The sequence below is a fragment of the Trachurus japonicus genome, chromosome 16, assembly GCF_045865225.1.
Source record: "Trachurus japonicus isolate A0001 chromosome 16, Traja_1.0".
Classification (NCBI taxonomy): Eukaryota; Metazoa; Chordata; class Actinopteri; order Carangiformes; family Carangidae; genus Trachurus; species Trachurus japonicus.
This window is the reverse complement of record NC_140922.1, coordinates 13,057,900-13,078,706: the sequence shown is the minus strand read 5'-3', so window position 1 is coordinate 13,078,706 and position 20,807 is coordinate 13,057,900. Positions and strand designations below refer to the sequence as shown.

The window sequence follows — 20,807 nt, the reverse complement described above, 5'->3', positions numbered from 1 at the left end:
AGAATACAGGCAGGGAACAGACTGCAGAGTCATGGTGGGCTGCTATATAGTCGAGCCTCACCTTCATCTGCAGTACCACTGTCTGGTCTGCACCGGGTTCAGTCAGGACACTGCTACATCGCACACACCAATTAATATGGATAATCTGCCAGTCACAAATGGTTTATGCATGTGAGTCAGTGGTGCAGGAAGGTGATGTATGTAATCCTTATATTCTGCATCTGCGCGGGCTGCACATTTTGCCTCCCTTGGTGCAGTCTCACCAGCGCAGGAAATGAATCACAGTGATCTAAAAAAGCTCCTCCGCATGTGCCAGTAGACTTTTCATGGACTGTGCGTACAGGATTGGTGGAAATGCAGCTTAAGATAGAAAGAGATGAGTCAGGCACGAGGAGAGGAAGCAGAGAACAAGTCCCTGCCACTGGATCAGGTGAGCTAGAGCCTCTTGCAGTTTCAGCCTTTAAAATCTAGAGCCCTCATGTGGATGTGTGTGGGAACTGCAGCTGCAGTCTGTCTGCAATGTTGCACCCCCACGCCATCTTTTATTCACTGATGTTACAAAGTGATAATACTCGCTCATAACTAACACATTTGCAATTTCTCCCAATATGCAGTATGCCCTACATTAGACAGTAGAGGATGCTAGTCAAGGCTCTTTGCTGTGCCAAACCCTCCTTTACTTTCAGTCTACACTGCAACCATATGGTGAAATGTTGGAATTACAACTGAGGTGAAAAATAAAATAAAATAAAATGAAATAAAATAAAATAAAATAAAATAAAATAAAATAAAATAAAATAAAATAAAATAAAATAAAATAAAAAGCTGTTGCCATGAACTGAGTAAGAATAAATTCAGGTTTATTGATTTAAAGAGAATTACAATATAAATGTTTATTGAGAGAACAACTGTCAAAACAATGGAATTACAATCAATCATGATCAAAACAGATTAAAAACAATATCATTCATTAAGAGAGAGAAAAAATAGCTGCTTTTCTCACAAGGCTATGTGATAAAAATAAAACCCTGCTTGGCACTAACACATATTAAGACACCATGGAGTTCATGATGGACTGGAATAAAACTTCTGACTACGCATCACAGACCGGTTTAACCCCCTATCCTGGTAATGGACGGACATGTCAGTCTACTAGCAGGCTCTGTGTCAGCTGCAGTTTGAACTCCATAAAGAACTATTTAATCCTCCAATAGAGAGATGAATTGCAACAGATTTCATGGACATAATCCAGATTTATCCTAATCCATGTGAGCACGCTGTTGGACAAAGTGTACATAAAAAAACACATTAGTTTACAGATATTTTAAAGGAAAAGATGACCTGAAAAAATGTAGCACTCACTGGCTACTCACTGTTTGAGCAGTGTTTGTTGTTTTACTATGGCTTTAAGGTTGGATGCAAGAAAAAAGAAAATCTAATGTCACAGCTAGGTTATAGGCCACTGCCATCAAGTTCAATCAGTCACAAGCTTCTTTGTTTTATTTGTTTCCTCCTGAGCTGTGTCACTTAAATTTTACAAGAGAGGCAAAGGTCTTCAACATATGAAAAAAACAAGAATAAAAAAACGTTTCAGACACAAACATTACCACAGCTATTGTATTTCTTCAGCAGTTAAGCCCTCCCCTCACTGCACTTTACATCCTGATGTCGTCACGGTCTGTGAGTCTGCTCTTGGTGCTGCCTGATTAACTGCAGCTAATAGCTTCTTCACAGGGCGCCTGTTTTACACCGATGTTACGCCACCTGGGTTTGGAAACCAGCAAGCAGCAGACAGATACGCTGAGACAGAGGTAACATGTTTCTCCCTCATATTGTGCTTCTACTAACCATAACCACAACATGTGTTACAGCTCCACATTTAATAATGCAAAGCAGGCTAGTGTGCAGCAAACATACAACTGTTTCATGTTCTTGCCATGCAACAGTGCACACTAAACCTGTTCCTGTCCTGACCAGGAGGTTACATTCAGAATATTGTATTTAAAAACAACATTGTCAATGATTTATCTCCAGTTTAAAGAAATAGCAGGGTATAGGGTGCAGTTGAGCATTTAAAGCATTAGTAACATTTTGTGTCTTGCTGGCTCAAGCTGGTTCAGGGTTAAAAATGGTTGATTTCTCTACAGAACAACACACAACTGACCCCGATTATTTCATAGTAAAGACTATCAGTAAGCTGACCACAGATAAATATTCTTCAACAATAAAAAGGCAAAAAAAGAACTCCCCAACTCTGCAATGGATAAAAGTTGAAAATTTACAGCTAGGCATCAAATGTTCACATTCACAAGTTATCACTCCTCTGTAGCAGAGCTCAATCCATCTCATCTGAGCAGGAAAGAGCACCCACTCAGTCTTGCATCCACACGTATTGAAACACATCTCCTGTGGTTTCCCATGAGTCATCACACAAACATGGCCGGAGACACAAAGCTGTCCCCGCGGTTGACATAGGGACCCCGGTGATCGTCATGGGGGTCGCTGTCTGTGCGGACGTAGGGAGGTGGCACTTCGTTGTTCCCGGGGTCATCCCAGCCAGAGGGGGCAGCAGAGTAATAATGCGCCCTGTCGTCATCGTCGTGGTAAGCGTCCAAGTCCTACCAAGACACAAAAAACAGTACCACTCATCAAATGTCACCTTGTATTCAGCAGTAGCATAAACTGTTGCTGCGTGTGTATTTTTAGCAGTGCTGAAATCGGTGCATATGCCAAAGTTTTATTAAAATCCAATTATGAGATGGATCTGCTTCCAGACTTCTGAATCCTTGTCCAAATATAGAGTGGTGAGAAAAGGGGCAGCATATCAGGCTTATAGTAGATACTGAGAGTGCAGCTCATCCACAGTCCCCATCATTTAATTATTGGGGTCAAGTCAAATAATTATAAGATCCAGGTTTTTTTCAACTCCTTTCAACGTTTTCAATCCCTATTCCTAGTGGTGACTTACAAAAACCTTAATAAAGACTGGCAGTTTTTTCTACATTTGCAACCAGCTGCATCATACTGAAACGGAAACTGTCGTGAATGAATAAAAAAACAGAAATAACCCACTCCAATGAGTGGTGCACTGGAGAAGGGTTGCCTAATGTGTGTTCTTCTTTAAAGAAGCTCATGCTAGACAACAATCCTCAATCCAGCCTGTAGGCTACAGATACATGCGTTTATCAAGGTCTGCGGATGCATATATTATAATTATTGATACATTTTACAGAAATATAAAGTATCTATCCATCACTAATATTGATTCTTTTTTTTTTTTGAGTATATTTTTTGGGCTTTTTTACCTTTAATGGAAAGCACAGTCAAGAGAGAGACAGGAAATGGGGAGGCAGAGAGGGGAAATCACAGAAAACAGAGTAGTTGTGCGCACACCCCAATCCTGTTTTAGGCCAGGTGCCGGATGATCAGGGGACCCAAACAGAGAAAAAAAGGGCTTTTTATGAGAAGTTGTCCTCTGACTCCACCCATAGGCTTAAAGCTGTCGTGCAGTCCAGACTGACATCTTTATTATTGCTGACTGTACTGTGGAAGAACTGAATCGGTTTTACCAATACTTGAATTCATCACCTGCGTTTTACACTTGAGTATGACCGTGAAAGCATCTGTTTTTTAGATGTTCTGGTACAAAGGAGTGGGGACCTCTTTTGTAAACCAACAGATCGAAACAACATGTTAAGAGGGGACAGTTTTCACCCCCAACCACTCATCAAAAGCCTGCCTATCACTATCAGTCAATTTCACAGGATTCGTAGGGTATACAGTGATGACAGTATATATGCAGCACAGGCTTCAGACCTCTCTAACAGGTTCCTCAACAGGGGTTATAGACAGGAGTGGGTTGCTGCAGCCAGAGGGCGCTATGACCAGGTGACACAAGAAGAGTGCCTCCAGCCTAGAAAAAAGGCACCCACTCGCAACTCTATTACTGTATGTGTTGTGTTAGATATTCCCCCATTGGCTCAGTTAAACCCAAAAATGTATTCACTGAGCCACCAAAACTGGTGTTTAAACGTCCCAACAACATCAGAGATAGCCTGGTTAGATCTGACATCAACCCCCAAAATACACCAAAACCCCTGCATCTATTTATAGTTACCACCTATACCGGATGGTAACTATAAATGTGGGGACTGCTCCCAATGTGTCTACACGCAGAGATGTAAAACTTTTACCCATCCGCATACAGGTTGCAACATTTCTATTCAGGGGGCCATCACATGCAGTACCACGCATTTGATTACATGATCTGTTGCCCATGCGGCCTTGCTTATATTGGGAAAACATCCAGGGAACTATGCACTAGGATTAGTGAACACAGGAGTAAAAGATTAGATCAGGCGACGAGCGCAGTCCTCCTTTTGCAGCCCATTTTAAGAAAGCAGGCCACAGCGTTAGTGCGCTGCGTTATCTAGGAGTGGAGAGGATTGAGAAACAGCATAGAGGTGGTGACATAGAAAGAAAACTCCTTCAAAGGGAAACCTACTGGATTTACTCTCTGAATGCCATGTCACCCATTGGCCTTAATGAGGATTTTGACATTAGGCCCTTCTTGTGAACTGGTATTTACTGGTCTTTATCTCCAAGCAGTGTTGATTACACTTATACGTGTATATATATATAATCTTTTCAAAAACTGTAATCTCATCTTCGTATAATCTTTTCTAAAATTTCACAAAATGTTTATAGAAATTTCTATATTAAAAATCTCAAAATATTTTCAAAAATTTAAAAAAAAAACTTTTTCCAGTGATTTTTTCTAATAGCCTTTTCTGGGATGGTTTGTTTCGCTTTGTGTGTTTCCCTATAGTAATCTGTCCATTGTGTATATTGTATTGTTTGCATTTATTGTGTAAATTGTCTTGTCTTGCATTTATTGACCTCTGTGCATACTAATTAGCCTATACAGTATATGCCCACATATGGCTGACTTCAAGCCTGCCTGTTTGATTGACAGATGACAGAAGTGTGATGTCATATATACATGCCACCTGAGGAAGACCATTTGGGTCGAAACGTTGTGTGTTTTTTAGTCAATTAAAGATAACTGGGAACTTTAACTCAGTGTGCGGATATTCCCCTTTTTTCTCTGTTTTTTTTTTCTCTGCAGAGAGGGGGGGAAATGACATGCAGGAAAGGGCCGCTCGATGCGGGATTCAAACCGTGGCCGCCTGCAGTGAGGACTGTAGCCTGAACACATGGGGCGGCTGCTCTACCAATTGAGCTAAACAATGCCCCTAATGTTGATTTTTATAAACAATGGGTTCCAAGTCTAAGACTAGTTTCCCCAAATATATACAAACATATGTCAAAATGTATGTAAAGAAATATGCTGTATTTTTTTTATATATGTATGCTGTTTTAATAAGCCTGCATACATACACTTCAATAAATATGTGATAATAATATAAGTGACATATAGTGTATGGCAACATCACTCCGTCTGTTTGTGGTCTCACAACAAAAAAACAATGAAGTAGATTTCAGTTACACTGATCCAAGTTCATATCAGCTCTGCATTTTCAGTCCCAGTGAATCCTTACCGTGACCGGCTCAGCACTCTGGGTATTGTAGTGTTCGTCCTGCAGAGCCCTTGATCTGTCCTCAGCCACTGGGGCGTAGCTTGTGTTCCCCTGCTGAGGACACACACATGACTCAGTATATTTCAGGGGATAAAATCAAATGTGATGGCTGTGCTCACAGTTTTACCCCAGTCTGACACCATAATTTAGTCAATGATACTGTCGTCCTTATTACAGGCATTTGTCGATGCTGACTCACCCCGTTAGCTGTTGTTGAGCTGTTGTTCTTCTTGGGAGGAGGAGGCTTGTACTTGGGTGGACCGCTGAAACACAAAAACACAGAGCTGTCACGTTTAGTGAGTCACAAAAAGATGAGACATGCTGCGTGGCATTTTATCTAATGGAGCGAACTGCAGATGAAACACAGAACAAATGTCTGAGAATAAAAAACATAAAGAAACAAAACAGTCACTCACTCTCCATTGAGTTTGTTGTTGCGGTGTTTGCGGTACATGGTGATGGCTGTTCCAATGATGGCCAACAGTATGATGACTCCAATGATGATTCCTATGATGGTGCCTGTAGCAGAACCCTTCTCTGGCAGACGAGTACCTGGTTAAAGAAGAGGAGGGGAGGAAAGAGAGACAGAAGACAACATTAATAAAGTGGACTTCCTTGTTTGGCTGCTACTGTAATGTCAACACCATAGTGCAGCTCTGCTTTTCTTAATGTTATTTAACACTACAGCTCCCGGCCCACTTGTCTACTTGTGGCCTCTTGTAATTTGCTCTGTATATCAATGAGCAATGATTGAGATTGCAGCATTTAAATGATAACTTAAATCCAAATGTAGGAGCTACAACTATCCAGTGTTTTCCATGAAAAAGCAATAATTAAAGGAATAGTTTGACATTTTGGGAAATATGCTTATTCACTGTTTGACAAAAACTGGTGTGTGTCTGTCTACAGATAACAAAACCATCCTAGCTACACCTCTAAAGCAACATTTAGGTGTTTGGTGCCAGACTATTTCTTGGCTCAGACCAATAACTTCCTTCTCAGACCCTATAAAACAGATTTAAGAGTAGTATTGATCTTCACACATTACTGTAGCTGTGGGATGTGAGCGGATAAGTGAACCTTGAGTTGAGAGGGTTCTTCATGCTGCCGTCTTTTTTTTTTAATGTATCAACCGCTTAGGTTTATTTTGTAGCCACATTAAAAATGTCCAACGAAGTAGGGAACCACTGATATAACAAAAATTAATAAGTCACACAGTACAAGAGTGTAGGTCAGATAACTGAAGTCACTCCACACTGTAACACCCGTAACTAAGAGTGACTTGTTCTGCAAGTGTGTGTGTGTGTGTACGTGTGTACGCTCAAGTATAGAAATGGTCTTGATTAGAGTGTGGAGTCACATGGGTGATTAAAATGAACCAGAGGAATCATGCAGAGGTTCCACTAATGAACCATGACCACACTGAACATGAACCGAACGCACACACGTGACGCGCGCACGCACACACACCGTGTGTTTAGTGAAGGTGCAACCAGGCTCATTATCCCCGCGTATTCCCAGGGGATTATGCTAATGAGGGGGTGGTAAAGGGCAGAGAGGATCTGAAGCTCATTTGATGAGAACAAACCCTGGTCTTAGTAATTGGAAGGGTCATGATTGAATGTTGTTAGTCCCCTAATTACAATTCTCCTCTAACAATAGACTGCTTTGAATATCTCCTAAAATAATTTTCATTCTTTCGCACATACAAAAGTGTCCTAATGATCATCTCTGTTCCCTGCCACACATCACCACCCAGTGCATTATCTCTTATTGCTGACCCCACATGTTCTCTGCTGTATACTCGCTCTGCTTGTCCTCTCTCTTTCATGCTCCTCATTGTGCTAATTCATTTATAAAGCCTGTGTTTGGAGGTGTCTGTGTGCCACCTGCACAATGGACATATGAACATGAGTCTTTAAAGAAAAATAATATTATTGTTAGAATCTAGTCTTTTTTTGTTGAATTTTGATGAAGAGTAAAATAAAACATGGGAACGAGGAAATGGAAAATATAAAAAAGAAGCACAATACACACCTTAATCTGCAGAGTCACAACAATAATCACTAAGCTTTTCGACTCTTTAAAGATGAAACAAAATGGTTGCCTGGATATAATGAAGAGAAAATCTTCGTTTGATAGGGTGGACTGAGTTAATTACGTTTCTTGGATTTAGTCTGTGGGGTACAAATAAGTTTTTCATTGTTTCTTTTTCCTTTGTGCAAAAGTTATATTCCTCTTATCTGGGGAACAAAACCAACATGTGGTGCCCTCATTGCATCTAAAGTAGTTTTATGCTTCTGTAGGGACACAAACCGCTATGGCACTCATTCACAATATGTGTTTCATTTATTTATGCGTTTCATTCTCAAGATTCAAATCAAATAGGAAATTTAAGCGCCTTTGTTCTTTAAAAACTATTTTGTTGGTAAGACACAAGCTGCATAAACTGATAAAGGAACAAAAATCAATTAAAATTAATTAATTTTTATTCCATTAATTAATAGAATGTGTACTTTATGTATGTAAAAAGAAAGAATTGCATTTCAATTGTTTTTTTTAAAATAACATTTGATTTAACATATTAGTGCTACTGTATGATATGAGACTATATGTTCTGGGTTATTACATACCAGTAGTTCTCTTCTTACAGGTTTGCACTGGAGAAAACTCATGTCTATGTTTTAACCAAAGTCAATATTCAAAATGTGAAACTCTAATAATTGTATTTAGTCACAATCACCCAGCATTAGTAAAGGTTATTAATGGTTTCTAAAATATCTGTATTAAAATAGATGAGGACAAGCAGCCATTATGCTGAAGAGGAAATTCAGGCTGAGCAGCAGGAAATTAAAAATAATTATTCATGCAACAGTCTAAATCTTTAAAAGTGTATGACCAAGAGCTTGTAAAACATGCTTTTGTTTCAGCTCAGCCATAAAAGGGTCTTGGGGTTGTAAAACTACAAAAAGATGAACTTTAAGACGGGCCAAGTTAAATAATTAGTCAGATTTTTTACTGGGACTGTCATGAAGCAGAGTGCTGAACATTTTACGGTGGCATTTGCAAAGTCACAAGGGTTCTACAGTGGGGGTGTTTTCATTTTCCATTAAGCAAGTTAATAGGAATGGAGAGATGATTTGCACAGAAAAATAGGGAAGAATAAAAGGCCAGGGTGCTTTCATAAAATCTCCCGCCATACACAGTCTGTGACTTACGCGCTGGCATTCAGGCTTTATTAGATCTCCAAATGTTAAAATTTAGCATCAGATGCATCCCATCTTTTCACATTGACGGTGAACCCCCTGTGCTGTAATGTGAGCCCATTGCCACATGGTGGTGCTGTGTCACTTCAGTACCACAGCACGGAGCCGCCACAGGGCACTGATACTCCCATCCTGATACCTGCCTTGTCTTTTGGGTGTTTTGTGTTACTGCTTCCTCATTCCACTGCCCTGTCTGTTTATCATCACAACCTCTCTGCTCCATTTTGGCTCCGGGGAGTTTTTTTTTTTTTTTTTGAAGTGCTATAGGGCCCCCACTACCACTCCTCCCCTTATCTCACTGGCGTCATTATCCAACCAATGCCACTTTCACTCAGCAGGTTTCAGGTAGAAAGCTGTTCTTTCCTCTCAGATAACCTCTGATAGAGAAGAGAGAGCTGCAGGAAAAAAGGGCAATTTTAAGGATTGAGGTGCAGTGCTTGTGTGTGAATGACTTGACTCCAGAGCATGCCCTCTGTGTTGGCCCTGGACACCAGCCATGTCTTGCACTAATGAAATATCCCAGACAGAGAAGGAGAGGAATGTGCATGTGTGTATGTGTGTGTGTGTGTACACTATACATCTGCTGGGTCTGTTAAAATCTCTGCAGCTTTTTGCCAAGGACACACAACCAGACAGATATTCATCCACATACTGTACACAGACTACATTAAAATCATACATAACACACACACAAAGCCAGAACAGACACAAGTGTACGCAAGCAAGAGGCATTGTATCAAGGAGCAGCTGGCTTCCTGTGCCGTATCCTCGTCGCTCAGCCTGACATATTTACACAAACACAGTGGTCTGCAGCGTGCCCTCTGCCCCGCTGCCTTTCCTTTCCAGACATATACATCACATGCATGCACAAAGACGTATCTACACACACATTAAAATATAAAAAGAGACACGCACACATAAAAAATAACACCAAATTTATGTCAGTGGAGAGGAGCCCTGAGGCAGAGAGTAGCTCTCTATTTCCAACCCGACCGTGACGTGTCTATCCTTTCCTGTTTATAAGATGGTCCACACAGTTCAAACTCAGTTAAAGGTCAGCTCCATTCCTGTGAGCAGATCAATGCAGGGACCATCCAGTCAGATACACATGTACGCCTTCCTACATATGAGCCCCTCAATCACTCACCCCTGCCTGCATGGCCAGCCAGTCATCCATAGACCCCCCGCTCTCCCACGGGGCACAGGAGAGGGAAGGGGAGGATGAGAGCGAGTGAAGGGAAGAGGAAGATGAGGCTGGATGGTCGGCTGAAACTGTCTGAAATTACCACAAAACCACTTCGGCAAGTTGAAAATACCACCGGAATCTCTTGAGCTTTGAGATGCATGGCTGAATCCTGGCTCTGCAGCCGGTGGCGAGACTGAGTTTTTCACTTTCACCTCTATTCTTTCCATCTCTATCTCAAAATACTTTTAGAGGGGGGGGGAAATGTCCAGGAGACAGATCAGCAACTCCTTACAAAAAAACAAAAAACAAAAAGCATGTGCATATGACTCACTGACGGCAAAGCTGAGATGAGGAGAGAGCACTCAGTGAAAGAGGAAATGAGTCAAGGGGAGACGATGAGGTCCTAACAGTGGCGTTGACACTGAAATGTGAAGAGGTGAGTGGAGGGGAGTAAGAGAGAAAGAAAAAACACAGGAAACCAGGGAGAGGCAGCAGGAAGAGACAAGTTAGATGAAGGCTGTGATTAAGAGGCTGGCTTCAGATAAGTACAGAGGGATTTCCCGGCTGCTGCCTGCAACTGGCTGATCACACACTGAGAGGATGAAGGAGAGAGTGGGAAGACAAAGATCTCACATCCCTTTCTTTTTCCACTCAATCCCTTGTTCTCTATTCCTGTGTGTTTACTCCTATCCCTGAAGGGATTAAGGTTAACATGCTGGCCTATCCTCCGCTTCCCCGCACAGGCCGGGCTTTTGCTGCATTTATCTCTGCCTCCCTCCCTTCTCCCTTCCACTTCCATCCATCCCTCCTTCACTACCATCATCCCCCTTTCCTGTCATCCTGCTCCATCTCTGGTGTAATTTGGGATTCGTTTGTTTGGCTCGGTAATACAACAGCACAAATCTGCAGCGTCTCCCCCCTTGCATCTCTTATCTCCCATGCCTAATGAGTAAAGATAAGCCTGTTTTTATTACCCTTCCTGACCTCTTCGGCAAAACCTTGCACACAGGCACACACAGCCCTTACACACACCTAGACCAGATTTTATTGCACCAAACCCCCCCACCTCCCTCCCAACCGAGTTCTGTAGATCCACTGGAGAAAAGGTTCCCATTTACATGTGGTTGGCCTTGGCTTAAGAGATTAGCAGGCCACTGGTTACCAGAAAAACAATCCTACTGTAGATGACGATCAAATTCATTCCTAATGGGTCAGCTTGACTTTTTAAAAGCGACTGTTGACCAAAATATCCAAAGCCCGAGGAGTGCTGTTAGCTCAGCAGGCCGTAACCTTGGCCATGTGGCGCTGATGTCGTGGGATTGTCCTGGTTGTGAATTTTTCACTGCGTGTAGTCCTCCCCTCATTTCCCCCCTCACATCTTCCAAGTCACTCTCCAATGTGCTTTTCAGTAATGTGAGAAATGTCTATTTAATTATATAAATCCAACGCTTTTGATCACACCACCAACATTAATGTCTTTGAAGGAGCAAACATTTTTTTTGATTTAGAATTCTCTTTTAATATCAGCAAGATTTTCTTTGTTGTTTTTTAAGACATCAGTGGAAACTTAGGCTTCAGCAAAGATTTGCCCTCAATGCAAACTTTGAATGTAACGAGACAAACTGGTTTCAGCTGAAATCTGAGCCTTTTGAACTCAGCTGGGATACAGGCTATGGTACCGCCCAGCATAGAAAAACACAAGGCTGCTACAGACACAGCAGAGTGCCTGGAGATGAGATTAGGACCGAATGAATTGATGGCCTCTGAGAGAGATTAAGATAAAGAACACTACATGTAATCTCATTGCTCACTAAGAGAAAAGAGAAATCCTAGCCTTTAGATTCTGAGGTTAACTTGGTATAACACACAAACCCTATCTCTCTATTGATGCATTCATTCAGGTGGAGCTGTGTGCACCTGGTAATGCAGTAAGCCAATAATCAACACAGATAAAGTGAAGAGAATTTAGTGAGTGGATGACAGAAAGAGAAAATGAAAAGTTGAAAAAATAGAGCAAAGTACAAATTGTGGCTAAACTGACAGGAAACGCACATGGGTTGCATCACAATCAATGCAAGTGCCACAGTCTTGAGTGCTGCAGCTACCTCTGACATTAATTTTATGGCAGTTGAAGACCTGCTACACCCACTACCACAATCACTGTCGCCATACTTGTCATTTACTATTCACTGCACTCATGATGCCATTACACTTCATTTCAGCAAAAAAACAAATCAGATCCAGACTGATTGTTGCTCATTCGGACAACGAGACCAGCTCAACGGCTCCAGGAGGACAGACTCTACCGATCCGACTGAAAGAAATGCTGACTGAAATGTTTGTGTGGGTTTGTTTATGTGATGTTGTTGCCAGGGTTTCTTTCTTTTTTGTGTGTGTGTTTTAGTAGATCAGTGATGCTGGTCATTTCTAATCTACCGTGATTCCAGAGCTCAGCCTCGTTCATTTAAACTGTCTGAGGATTAAATCCATGTCACTGACACTGCAACTTTGTGTGCACACAGAAATAGAGGTAGGCTATCATTTCTTCACCCGTTTTATAAGAAAAGCTCCTCGTAAGATGATAACTGTGGACTTGTTTTTTTTTTTTTTTTTAAACATCAAGGCTTCTTGAGGTACAGGCATAATGCCTTGAATAGGTGAATCACAAATGCTTTAGCCTATTTAAATAGAGGGATGAGGTCACTGAAATAAGGGTTAGGTAAATTTCTATTCAGTTCTACAACCTGTGGGTAGTTTTATGAGCTTCATTAATAATTTAACTGGATGTGCAGTGTAGTGATTTTACTTTACATTATAGGCTATTGTTATTGTGCAAATGATTAACCGAATAGTTTCAATAATGTTGGAGGATCATAATATGGTTGTTCTATTAAAATGCCAGGAGGATATCACCCTCAGGTCATTACTTGGAGAACCAGCAGGGTTCATCTCCCCTGTTGTGTTCCTGAACGTGAAATGACACCATGGGAGAGTGAAAATGTCAGTTGGTTTCCCTGCTTTGTGGAGCTTGTCCACAGATGAACTCATTAAGAAAATAATTGAAGCTCGAATAAAAATTAATGAAGAAAAGGCAAGGAAAGTCACAGCTAGTGACAGAGCCTTCAAGCTGCTCATGCTATACAGTATTAGCTAGCTAGCTAACTTTAATGAGACTAACTGAGGCTACTTTAAGTGCCATTTACAAGATGTTTATTGCAAATATTTGTTACAGATTCAATTTGGGTTTTATTAGATAATTTCCGTGGACATTTTATTTTGACAGCAGAGCAAAACAAGTGTTTAATCAAAACATCAAAACACTCAAAACACTTTATTTGTCCCCGAGGGACAATCTAAAAGGCATGAAGAGCAGCATCAAAAGGACAATTGGACATAAACAACATGCGTGGTTAAACAGTAGTAGTTTCGATGGGTTAGGAGAGAGCCATTATAGTATGTTGATTAACTACATGAACAGTAAGGTTCCTTAGATAGGCTATGCTTTTACAGTATTAGCTTCAGAGTCATTTCTTTTAATCAAGGAACTGTTACAGAGGGAATTTAAAGTATTTCATTAAACTTAGTTGATCCATTTACACTGTTTTCACAGGTTTACTGTTGATATAGGTTTGTTGGGACTTGTTTTTCTGTGTGTTTTTGTTGTTTGCTTTGGTGCTCTGTCATGAAGCCCCTGCAGACTTGAGTTCAACCAAAGGAAGGTGAATTAAACTAATTTTGTTGTGCAAGTATTACCTACTTTGTGCTGTGGTTTCCACCTGCATTAACACAAGTCTCCTGTCAAGATTCTAGTCAGATTAAACTTGAAGCGAGAAACCCATGTTGACACCCTAATCGTCAAGTATGGGTGTTAATGGTGGCTGCGAGGAGGTACAAAAGTAAGAAAAGAAAAAAAAGAAAACAAGTCAGCAGGAAGTGTCAGCATAGCTGGATGTGTCAAACTGATCCAGTGTTTTTGCATTTAAAACAGGTTAATTAACAGCTTACAAAGCCTGATGCGGAAACACTGTATGATTTTAATCGAAATGTGCAGGTGAATTATATAGTACCATTTTATAAGTGCACTTATTCAACTTTGTTAAGTCTAAGTGTGAAAACCAAGTTAAAAAAAAGGGAGTTTTGTTACACCCAGTGATTAGTGAATGGCTCTATAGCCCCTGTGTTTTGATTTAATGTTGAAAAACAATCGTGCAAATCACACTGACCACAATGTCATAAAGCAGATGGACCTTGGTCATCAGACACCTCGCCAGGAAAAGCCACGTTGGTTTCCTTCCTCTTTTGTTATATGCTTTCATTTCCTTCTTCATTTCCTGTCTTTGTCCTCTTCCTATTTAATTACTGACTTTCTCAAAGCATGTTCTGCATACACAGGGCAAAAAACAAACAAAAATCTTTTAAACAGATAGTGGTGAATAAATGGTTTTGTCAGGGCATATTTTTGCTGGACAAGTGTAAAGGTCAGTCCAGCTTGAGCTCATTTGGTCCCAATAAGGTTTTCAGTTAGCACATTTTTATACCAGGAAGTAAAGGTTCATTTTTGTCTCCCGGGTGCAGAAATGTTCTTTCAGCGGTACAGACAAGAAGGTACAAGACAGTACAAAAATGTACCGATGTTCAAAGGTGCCACGCTCGTATCCCTCTACAGTTCCACTGCAGCAACAAAGAATTTTCACCCTTTGAGGTCCATCCCTGTACCTTGAGTTTTAAGTGTGTACAGTGGGTGTGCATGCAAAAGTGTCTGCAAGAGTGTGTGCGTGTGCTTTTTGACATTTTAAAAAGCGTGTGTGGTGGTAATATGAAAACTCTTCATGGTGTGTGTGTGTGTGTGTGTGTGTGTGTGTGCGCGTGTGCGCATTTGAGACGCTGCTCTCCCTCTCCCTCTCTGGGGAGACAGTGTGTTCCCTGCCACAGTGCATCAAAGCACACTCAGTTGCCTTGGGAGAAGGCAGGAACTCTCTCTCCCTCTCTCTCCATCTCTTCCCTCCTCTCTCTCTCTGTGCCTCCATCATTCCCTTCCCTCCATCTGCCTCTCCTTCTCTCTCTCTCTGACAAGGTCGCTGTTCGCCTCTTGCTGTCTCCCTGTCAATATTTACAGTCCACTTTACACTGGCACTGAGGTGGTTGGCTGCAGCCAGCAGAGAAAGCGAGGTTGCATTAGCCAAATGTAGCTGTCCACTCAGGACATGAATAATCTGTTGTTCTACAAGCACTCTGTTTCTCCTTCTTTCTCTCTCTCTCTCCCTCTTTCACACATACACATGCACACAGGGGTAGGAGTTAACAGGTTGAGCTGCAAAAACCAAGCAGATACTTAACAGAAGAGGTGCACATGCTCGAAAAGCGCAGGTCAGCCTGTCATCACATCTATGAGAGCACATGAAAGTTCTCGACCGATTTTAGCACTTTCAAATATCAAACACATTAAACTAATTATGATACATTACACCACTGACAGAATGGTGATATTAAAATGCTGCATGTTGTATATTTTAACAGTGACATACTGATATGCATACAACAACATTTGAAGGGTTTATTACATCAGTGTCATTATAATGAGCTTCAGTGAAATGAGTCCCCCCACTGTTGTGTATTACACCAGGAAAAAAACACCTTAATTAAGTGTTAATGTTATCAAAACTCACTTGAAACAATGAATTTCAAGATCAAATCTGCCCAACAGCAATGAAAAACCACCATATATTCACAATATCAAAGCATTATTAAAGCTAATAAATCATAAAATTAATTTTTCCCCTCATCCTGTAATGTTTAAGGACTCGAGATTTATGAAAATACTTAAGACATTTTTTTTTTAAAACACGCTTATTTGCTTTCATGCTGAGAGTTAGAAGAAAATATCAATACCAGTGTCATGTTTGTATTAACATAATTTAGCATAAAGGCTGGAAGCAATGGGAAACAGTTAGTCTGGCTCTGTCTGAAAAATAAAACAAAATCTGACTGCGGCTGGAAAATTTACTTATTAACATGTTGAGCCTCATTTGTTTAATCTGTGCAAAAACAGACATGACAGCAAGCAGCTATACCATGTAACTCGCTGTTAAAAGCCAAACAGTCTTTTTTTTTAGTTGAGAGACAAAGTCAAACAAGACATAATGTCTTAATTATTAAGCTTCAATGAATTATTTAAATTTGAACGGAGCCACTGTAGCCGTTTCCTCCTGCTTCCCAATGCTAATCACATCTTGGCTCTATAGCTCCAGACTTCTGTTTCATCTCCTCCGTGCAAGAAAGTGACTAAGCTTTATACCTGGAGGAGTGAAACTGAGAAATTCAAAGGTCTTCTAAATAGCAGCAGGTGTCCTATATTTTGAGTGAGAAAATGTGTTTAAATGCACCTGAAAGTCATCAGGTTGTTATGTTAATCTCTGAGATGAAATCACATTTATTACAGAGGTGACGAGCAGCTGCGATGGAAAGTGACTTTGAGCGGGCGACCTAACAACCCTGCGTGAAGACTGTAACTTACAGTAAATGTTGCAATGTGTTTCTTTTTACCTCAGGATGCCTTCGAGCCTCTCATCCATCTTCTCGCCCTGATTTTTTCTGCTCTCCTCACCTCGCTCCCCCCCACACCTCTCTCCCTCTCCCCCTTCCCCTCTACTAGTGTCGCCGCGGCCTTGAGGCCAGGCAGTCAGGAGCAGCTGGTATGTTTACCTGACCTCCTAACCACTGCTAACCTCTGGCTAGAAGGGACTCTCACCTCATTACCCACCACTCAGACACACATACAACCTCAAACTCTGCTATCCTCTTAGATTTCTCCCCTACAGCCAGGATGCTGCACTGTAATAGCCTCCATGTACTGCAATCTTTTCAGCTGCATGCTGTGCAAAAATGCTAGATATAATGAGAAGGAGGAGGAGGAGGGGGGGTAACATCTAGGACTTGGCTACTGCTCCTCTTCCTCCCTCCCTCCCTCTCTGAAGCAGGGAGTCAGCTCCGTCATTCCTCTCAACTCTCGCCGAATCACATGAGAGTGCTCTTCATGTCGCCCTCCTACCAAGTTCCTCACACAGACTGTCAGAAAGGAAACCACGCACAGAGAAGGCGACAGAGATGGAGAGGGAGGGAAGAGGGTGTAGAACATATAGGAGAGAACATAGGAAATTGAGTGAACTGAAGATTGCAGCTGGAGGGTGGAGACGCTGAAGATGTGCAGGAGGGAAACCAAGCCAAGAAAAACAGGAAAAGTGAGAGTGGCATGCAAAAAGTAGCAAACGTCCCCCTCTATCAGCTTGATAACATAAAACTAATGACGCTGAAGTTGTTGTGGGCTTTTTTTTTTGTCGGGATAATGATTTGCCTTTCAAGTGTTGTTTACTGTGGTCGTATCTGCTCTATTGTTGACCGCAAAGTAGGCAGCCTAAAAAGAGCCTTGCACAGGGTCCTGAGAGTGCCATTGCTGTAATAGGCCCCATTTCTCCCTCAAACTGCCTCTCATCAGCTACTGATTGATGACACACAGAGCCATAATGGCCCTGCACGTTCTCCACATTCATTCACTTCCCTCTTCATCCAGTGCCCCTGGAGAGAAACCACAACAATGCGAGCTGTCGAGACACCCCAAAACTACGCTCTCGCTGAACTCACATTCAAGCGCTCATTAAGAAAGACGTTACCTCCATTGCCATTCAGTTATGCATTTCCACCGGGAGCCGGCGGACAGAGACAATAGAATACAGAGGGAATGGAAAGGTGGAGAGGAAAGCATGCAAAGTACAATTTATCTGTGCGGGAATGAAGAATGGTTTCATCAGTGTTTAAATGTGGGTGATTGGCTGCTTGAGATGGAGCGCTGGTGATTTATGCATTGGTAAAAAGGATGCAACCTATATTTTGTCACAAGATGTACACACACACTCCCTACAAACCAAATCTGTGCCTCTGTGGGGAGCCAGGGGCGGGATCAAACTGTTCTTGGAAGACAGAAATATGTATCCTGCTTGATTTCTGCAACTGTTATACATGCCAGTATTCTCAAAGGTCATCACTGTGTCTGTTGTGCCGCTCTGTCAACAATACATCACCACCTCACTGCCAAGCATCTTTAACTGGCAAAGACAAACACACAAATGTAAGCATGCGCACACACGTGTCGAGGCCTCCGCACGAGCCTGAACAGCACAAGTGCACGCAGGCGTCGGCATCCAAACCGATGGGTTTGCTCATGCATGTGCACAGATGCAAATATTCACATTTACGGACACGCTTTAACCCTCACGTGTCACGGATGAAAGATATAGAACCGACGCACATACATCAGACCACATTACACCAAGTAGCCGCAGTTAGAAAGGCTCACGGCATCAATAATGAATAAATCTACATCCTCATCCTCCGCTACGTACGGAAAGCAAAGACAGTGCCACTGATCCCATTGTGCCGAACCAACAGTGTCTGCAGGCGGTGCAGGTTAGCTGCTGGAAATGCTCTTAAAGATCTTTACGTCTCAATATGGAGATGTTACCTGTTATAACTTTCCAATAAACACACACATGTTCAGTTGTGCTGCCTGTTCAGATGCTCCCCTCTGTGCAGGGGGCATCTGTTTATCCACATGTGTGTTTGTGTGTGTTCGACAACAGCAGTATTTATGTCCAGTGTTTTAGAGCGTGTGGGGTAATCAATAGTGTTTCAGTGAAGGACACTTAGGAGCAGATTGGAGCCTAAATCCAAGCCAGCATGAAAGACAACATGACAGAAACACTTGCTGCTCGACCTGAAGGGGCTCGGTGTGACATCTACCCTAACTGTTGTGGAGCACGCGCACCCACACAAGCACACATGCACACACTCGCTCACACACATACTTAGACACGCCTGTGAACCCAGAAGAGTGTCTTCAAATACAGTTAAAAACATTTACACACTGCTACATCAAAGCGGGCAAACTAATGAGTTATTGACCGATGAGCCTTCACACTCGCGCGCGCAGCAACTACTGCACATCGCAATGCATCCATTCCACACATAACAGACGTGACCAGCGTCCTTGTCACAACTAAGCAGAGTAGTATAATGAGTGTGTGTGTGTGTGAGTGTGTCTGTGTGTGCGTGCATGCATGCACGGGGGATGACTGTGTGTACACAAGTCATTATTAGAGGTTTAGTGTGTGCTCACCAGTCAGTCAGGCTCCAGTCAGAGGAGTCAGCTTAAGGGCTCATAGCAGCTCCCTGAGGAGACACTAAATACCATCAGCCGTTTAAATCCATCCATGACCATTTTAAATATGCAGCACACACTCACTCCATTTTTAATAAGGGCTCTGAGCAAGACAGAGGGAGGGAAAAAAAGGGAGAGAAGAGACAGAGAGGAAGAGGGGGAGAACGAGGGGGGCAGACAGAGGAGCAGGGAGAGGGAGGAATATGAGGGGGAAAGGAGGAGAGCAGAGTCTGTTGCATTGATTTCTTGGCAGTTTGGCACCGGCCCGGATTCGCCTGGAAAAGCCACAGATGTGTCAGAGTCAGTTAGGCACGCACGACGAGAGGGGGCACGCGCACACACCCAACACAGTCACATGCATGTACGCACACATGGCACATGTGCGGACAACATGCATACACACACCACACACACACACCACACACACACTGACAAATGCTCACAAATAGAGAGAAAACTCTGCGTGCGCTCAAACTGTCGGCAAGTGTGTGTGGATTACAAAAGTACCTGTGTGAGGGGAGCTAGTGAAAGCCGGGGATGATGCAAGGGGTTTTGATGCCTTTCTGAGAAAAAACCAAGCGTTTCCCTCTGAAGGCAGAGCCAAAAATAGACACCATTACACACACCTAGATGGGCAGTAAATTTCTCCTTAATCCTTGGCTTAACTTAGCTCAAAAACCTGTCTGCTCTGCTCAGCTTTCAAAGAACACCTGACTGTGTGCGGGTGCATTGCACGGCCCAGCGGAACAGCAGCGAAGAGTCGGATGTACATTTTGATCTGAGGGCAAACGAGACATTGGGATCAAAGTCGGGGACTGGGGAGAATCAACTGATCTTAGCTCTGAATCCATGAGCATCCTCCAGACAGACTACCTGATTAGTTAGGCATTTGTGGCCTATATCCGGCGTGAAAAATGAAAGGAATATTGATGATAAAGCCTGAGGCTGAATTGTATCTAGGTCCTCTTGTAGATCAAAATGGCAGTGACTGATGTCAAGTTTAAGGGTTTGACTCCCATTGCAATCACCTGCACTACCGCTCTGAGGTTAACAGATGCTTGCATCTAATATTCCTGCAACCTTTTGATGCAAGTAACTGGTATTTTGTATTATTCATGTTGTTGGTAAGAAGAGAGTCCATATTTCCATTGTAGAATATTCTTGTATGAATGAATCCACACAACTAGCTACTACTCGTAACTGAAAAACACATGAATCTAAACCTGCTTGTTCTTAAACAGTTAGATATACTGAGTTTGCTACTTTCCTCATGTTTGTTAAATTATACACCATTGAAACAGGCTTTATGCCGAGCCCCACTACTTCCTGAACTTAAACAGGCTCCTTTACTTCCTGTCTTACATTATTGGACAAACTGGTTAATCCAGGTGTGTCTGACCATTGTGACTACTGAGGTCAGAGTCAGAGGAAGTAGTGGGGCTCGGCATAAAGCCTATTAGGGATACATCTATCATCTATCTTTCATCATTTTGATTGATTCATCATTTTCTCAACTGATCAATCAATCAATCAATACTTGGTGA

At 42.1% G+C, this 20,807-nt stretch overlaps 1 protein-coding gene across 2 annotated transcripts in view; it reads right to left on the bottom strand.

Moving 5' to 3' along the window:
• Nucleotides 1–841: 841 nt before the first annotated feature.
• LOC146971979 (nectin-2-like) overlaps nucleotides 842–20,807 on the bottom strand; it is an 82,357-nt gene continuing 62,391 nt past the window's right edge. Inside the window, exons 7-10 of one of the 2 annotated variants that reach the window (XM_085801686.1) lie at nucleotides 6,017–6,152; nucleotides 5,800–5,863; nucleotides 5,562–5,654; nucleotides 842–2,618 (exon numbers count right to left, since the gene is read on the bottom strand). In XM_085801686.1, the coding sequence (XP_085657812.1) occupies nucleotides 2,427–2,618; nucleotides 5,562–5,654; nucleotides 5,800–5,863; nucleotides 6,017–6,152 (485 nt within the window). In that variant the 3' untranslated portion in view covers nucleotides 842–2,426. The remainder of the gene's footprint in view (nucleotides 2,619–5,561; nucleotides 5,655–5,799; nucleotides 5,864–6,016; nucleotides 6,153–20,807) is intronic. The other variant, XM_085801687.1, reaches the window with a different exon arrangement.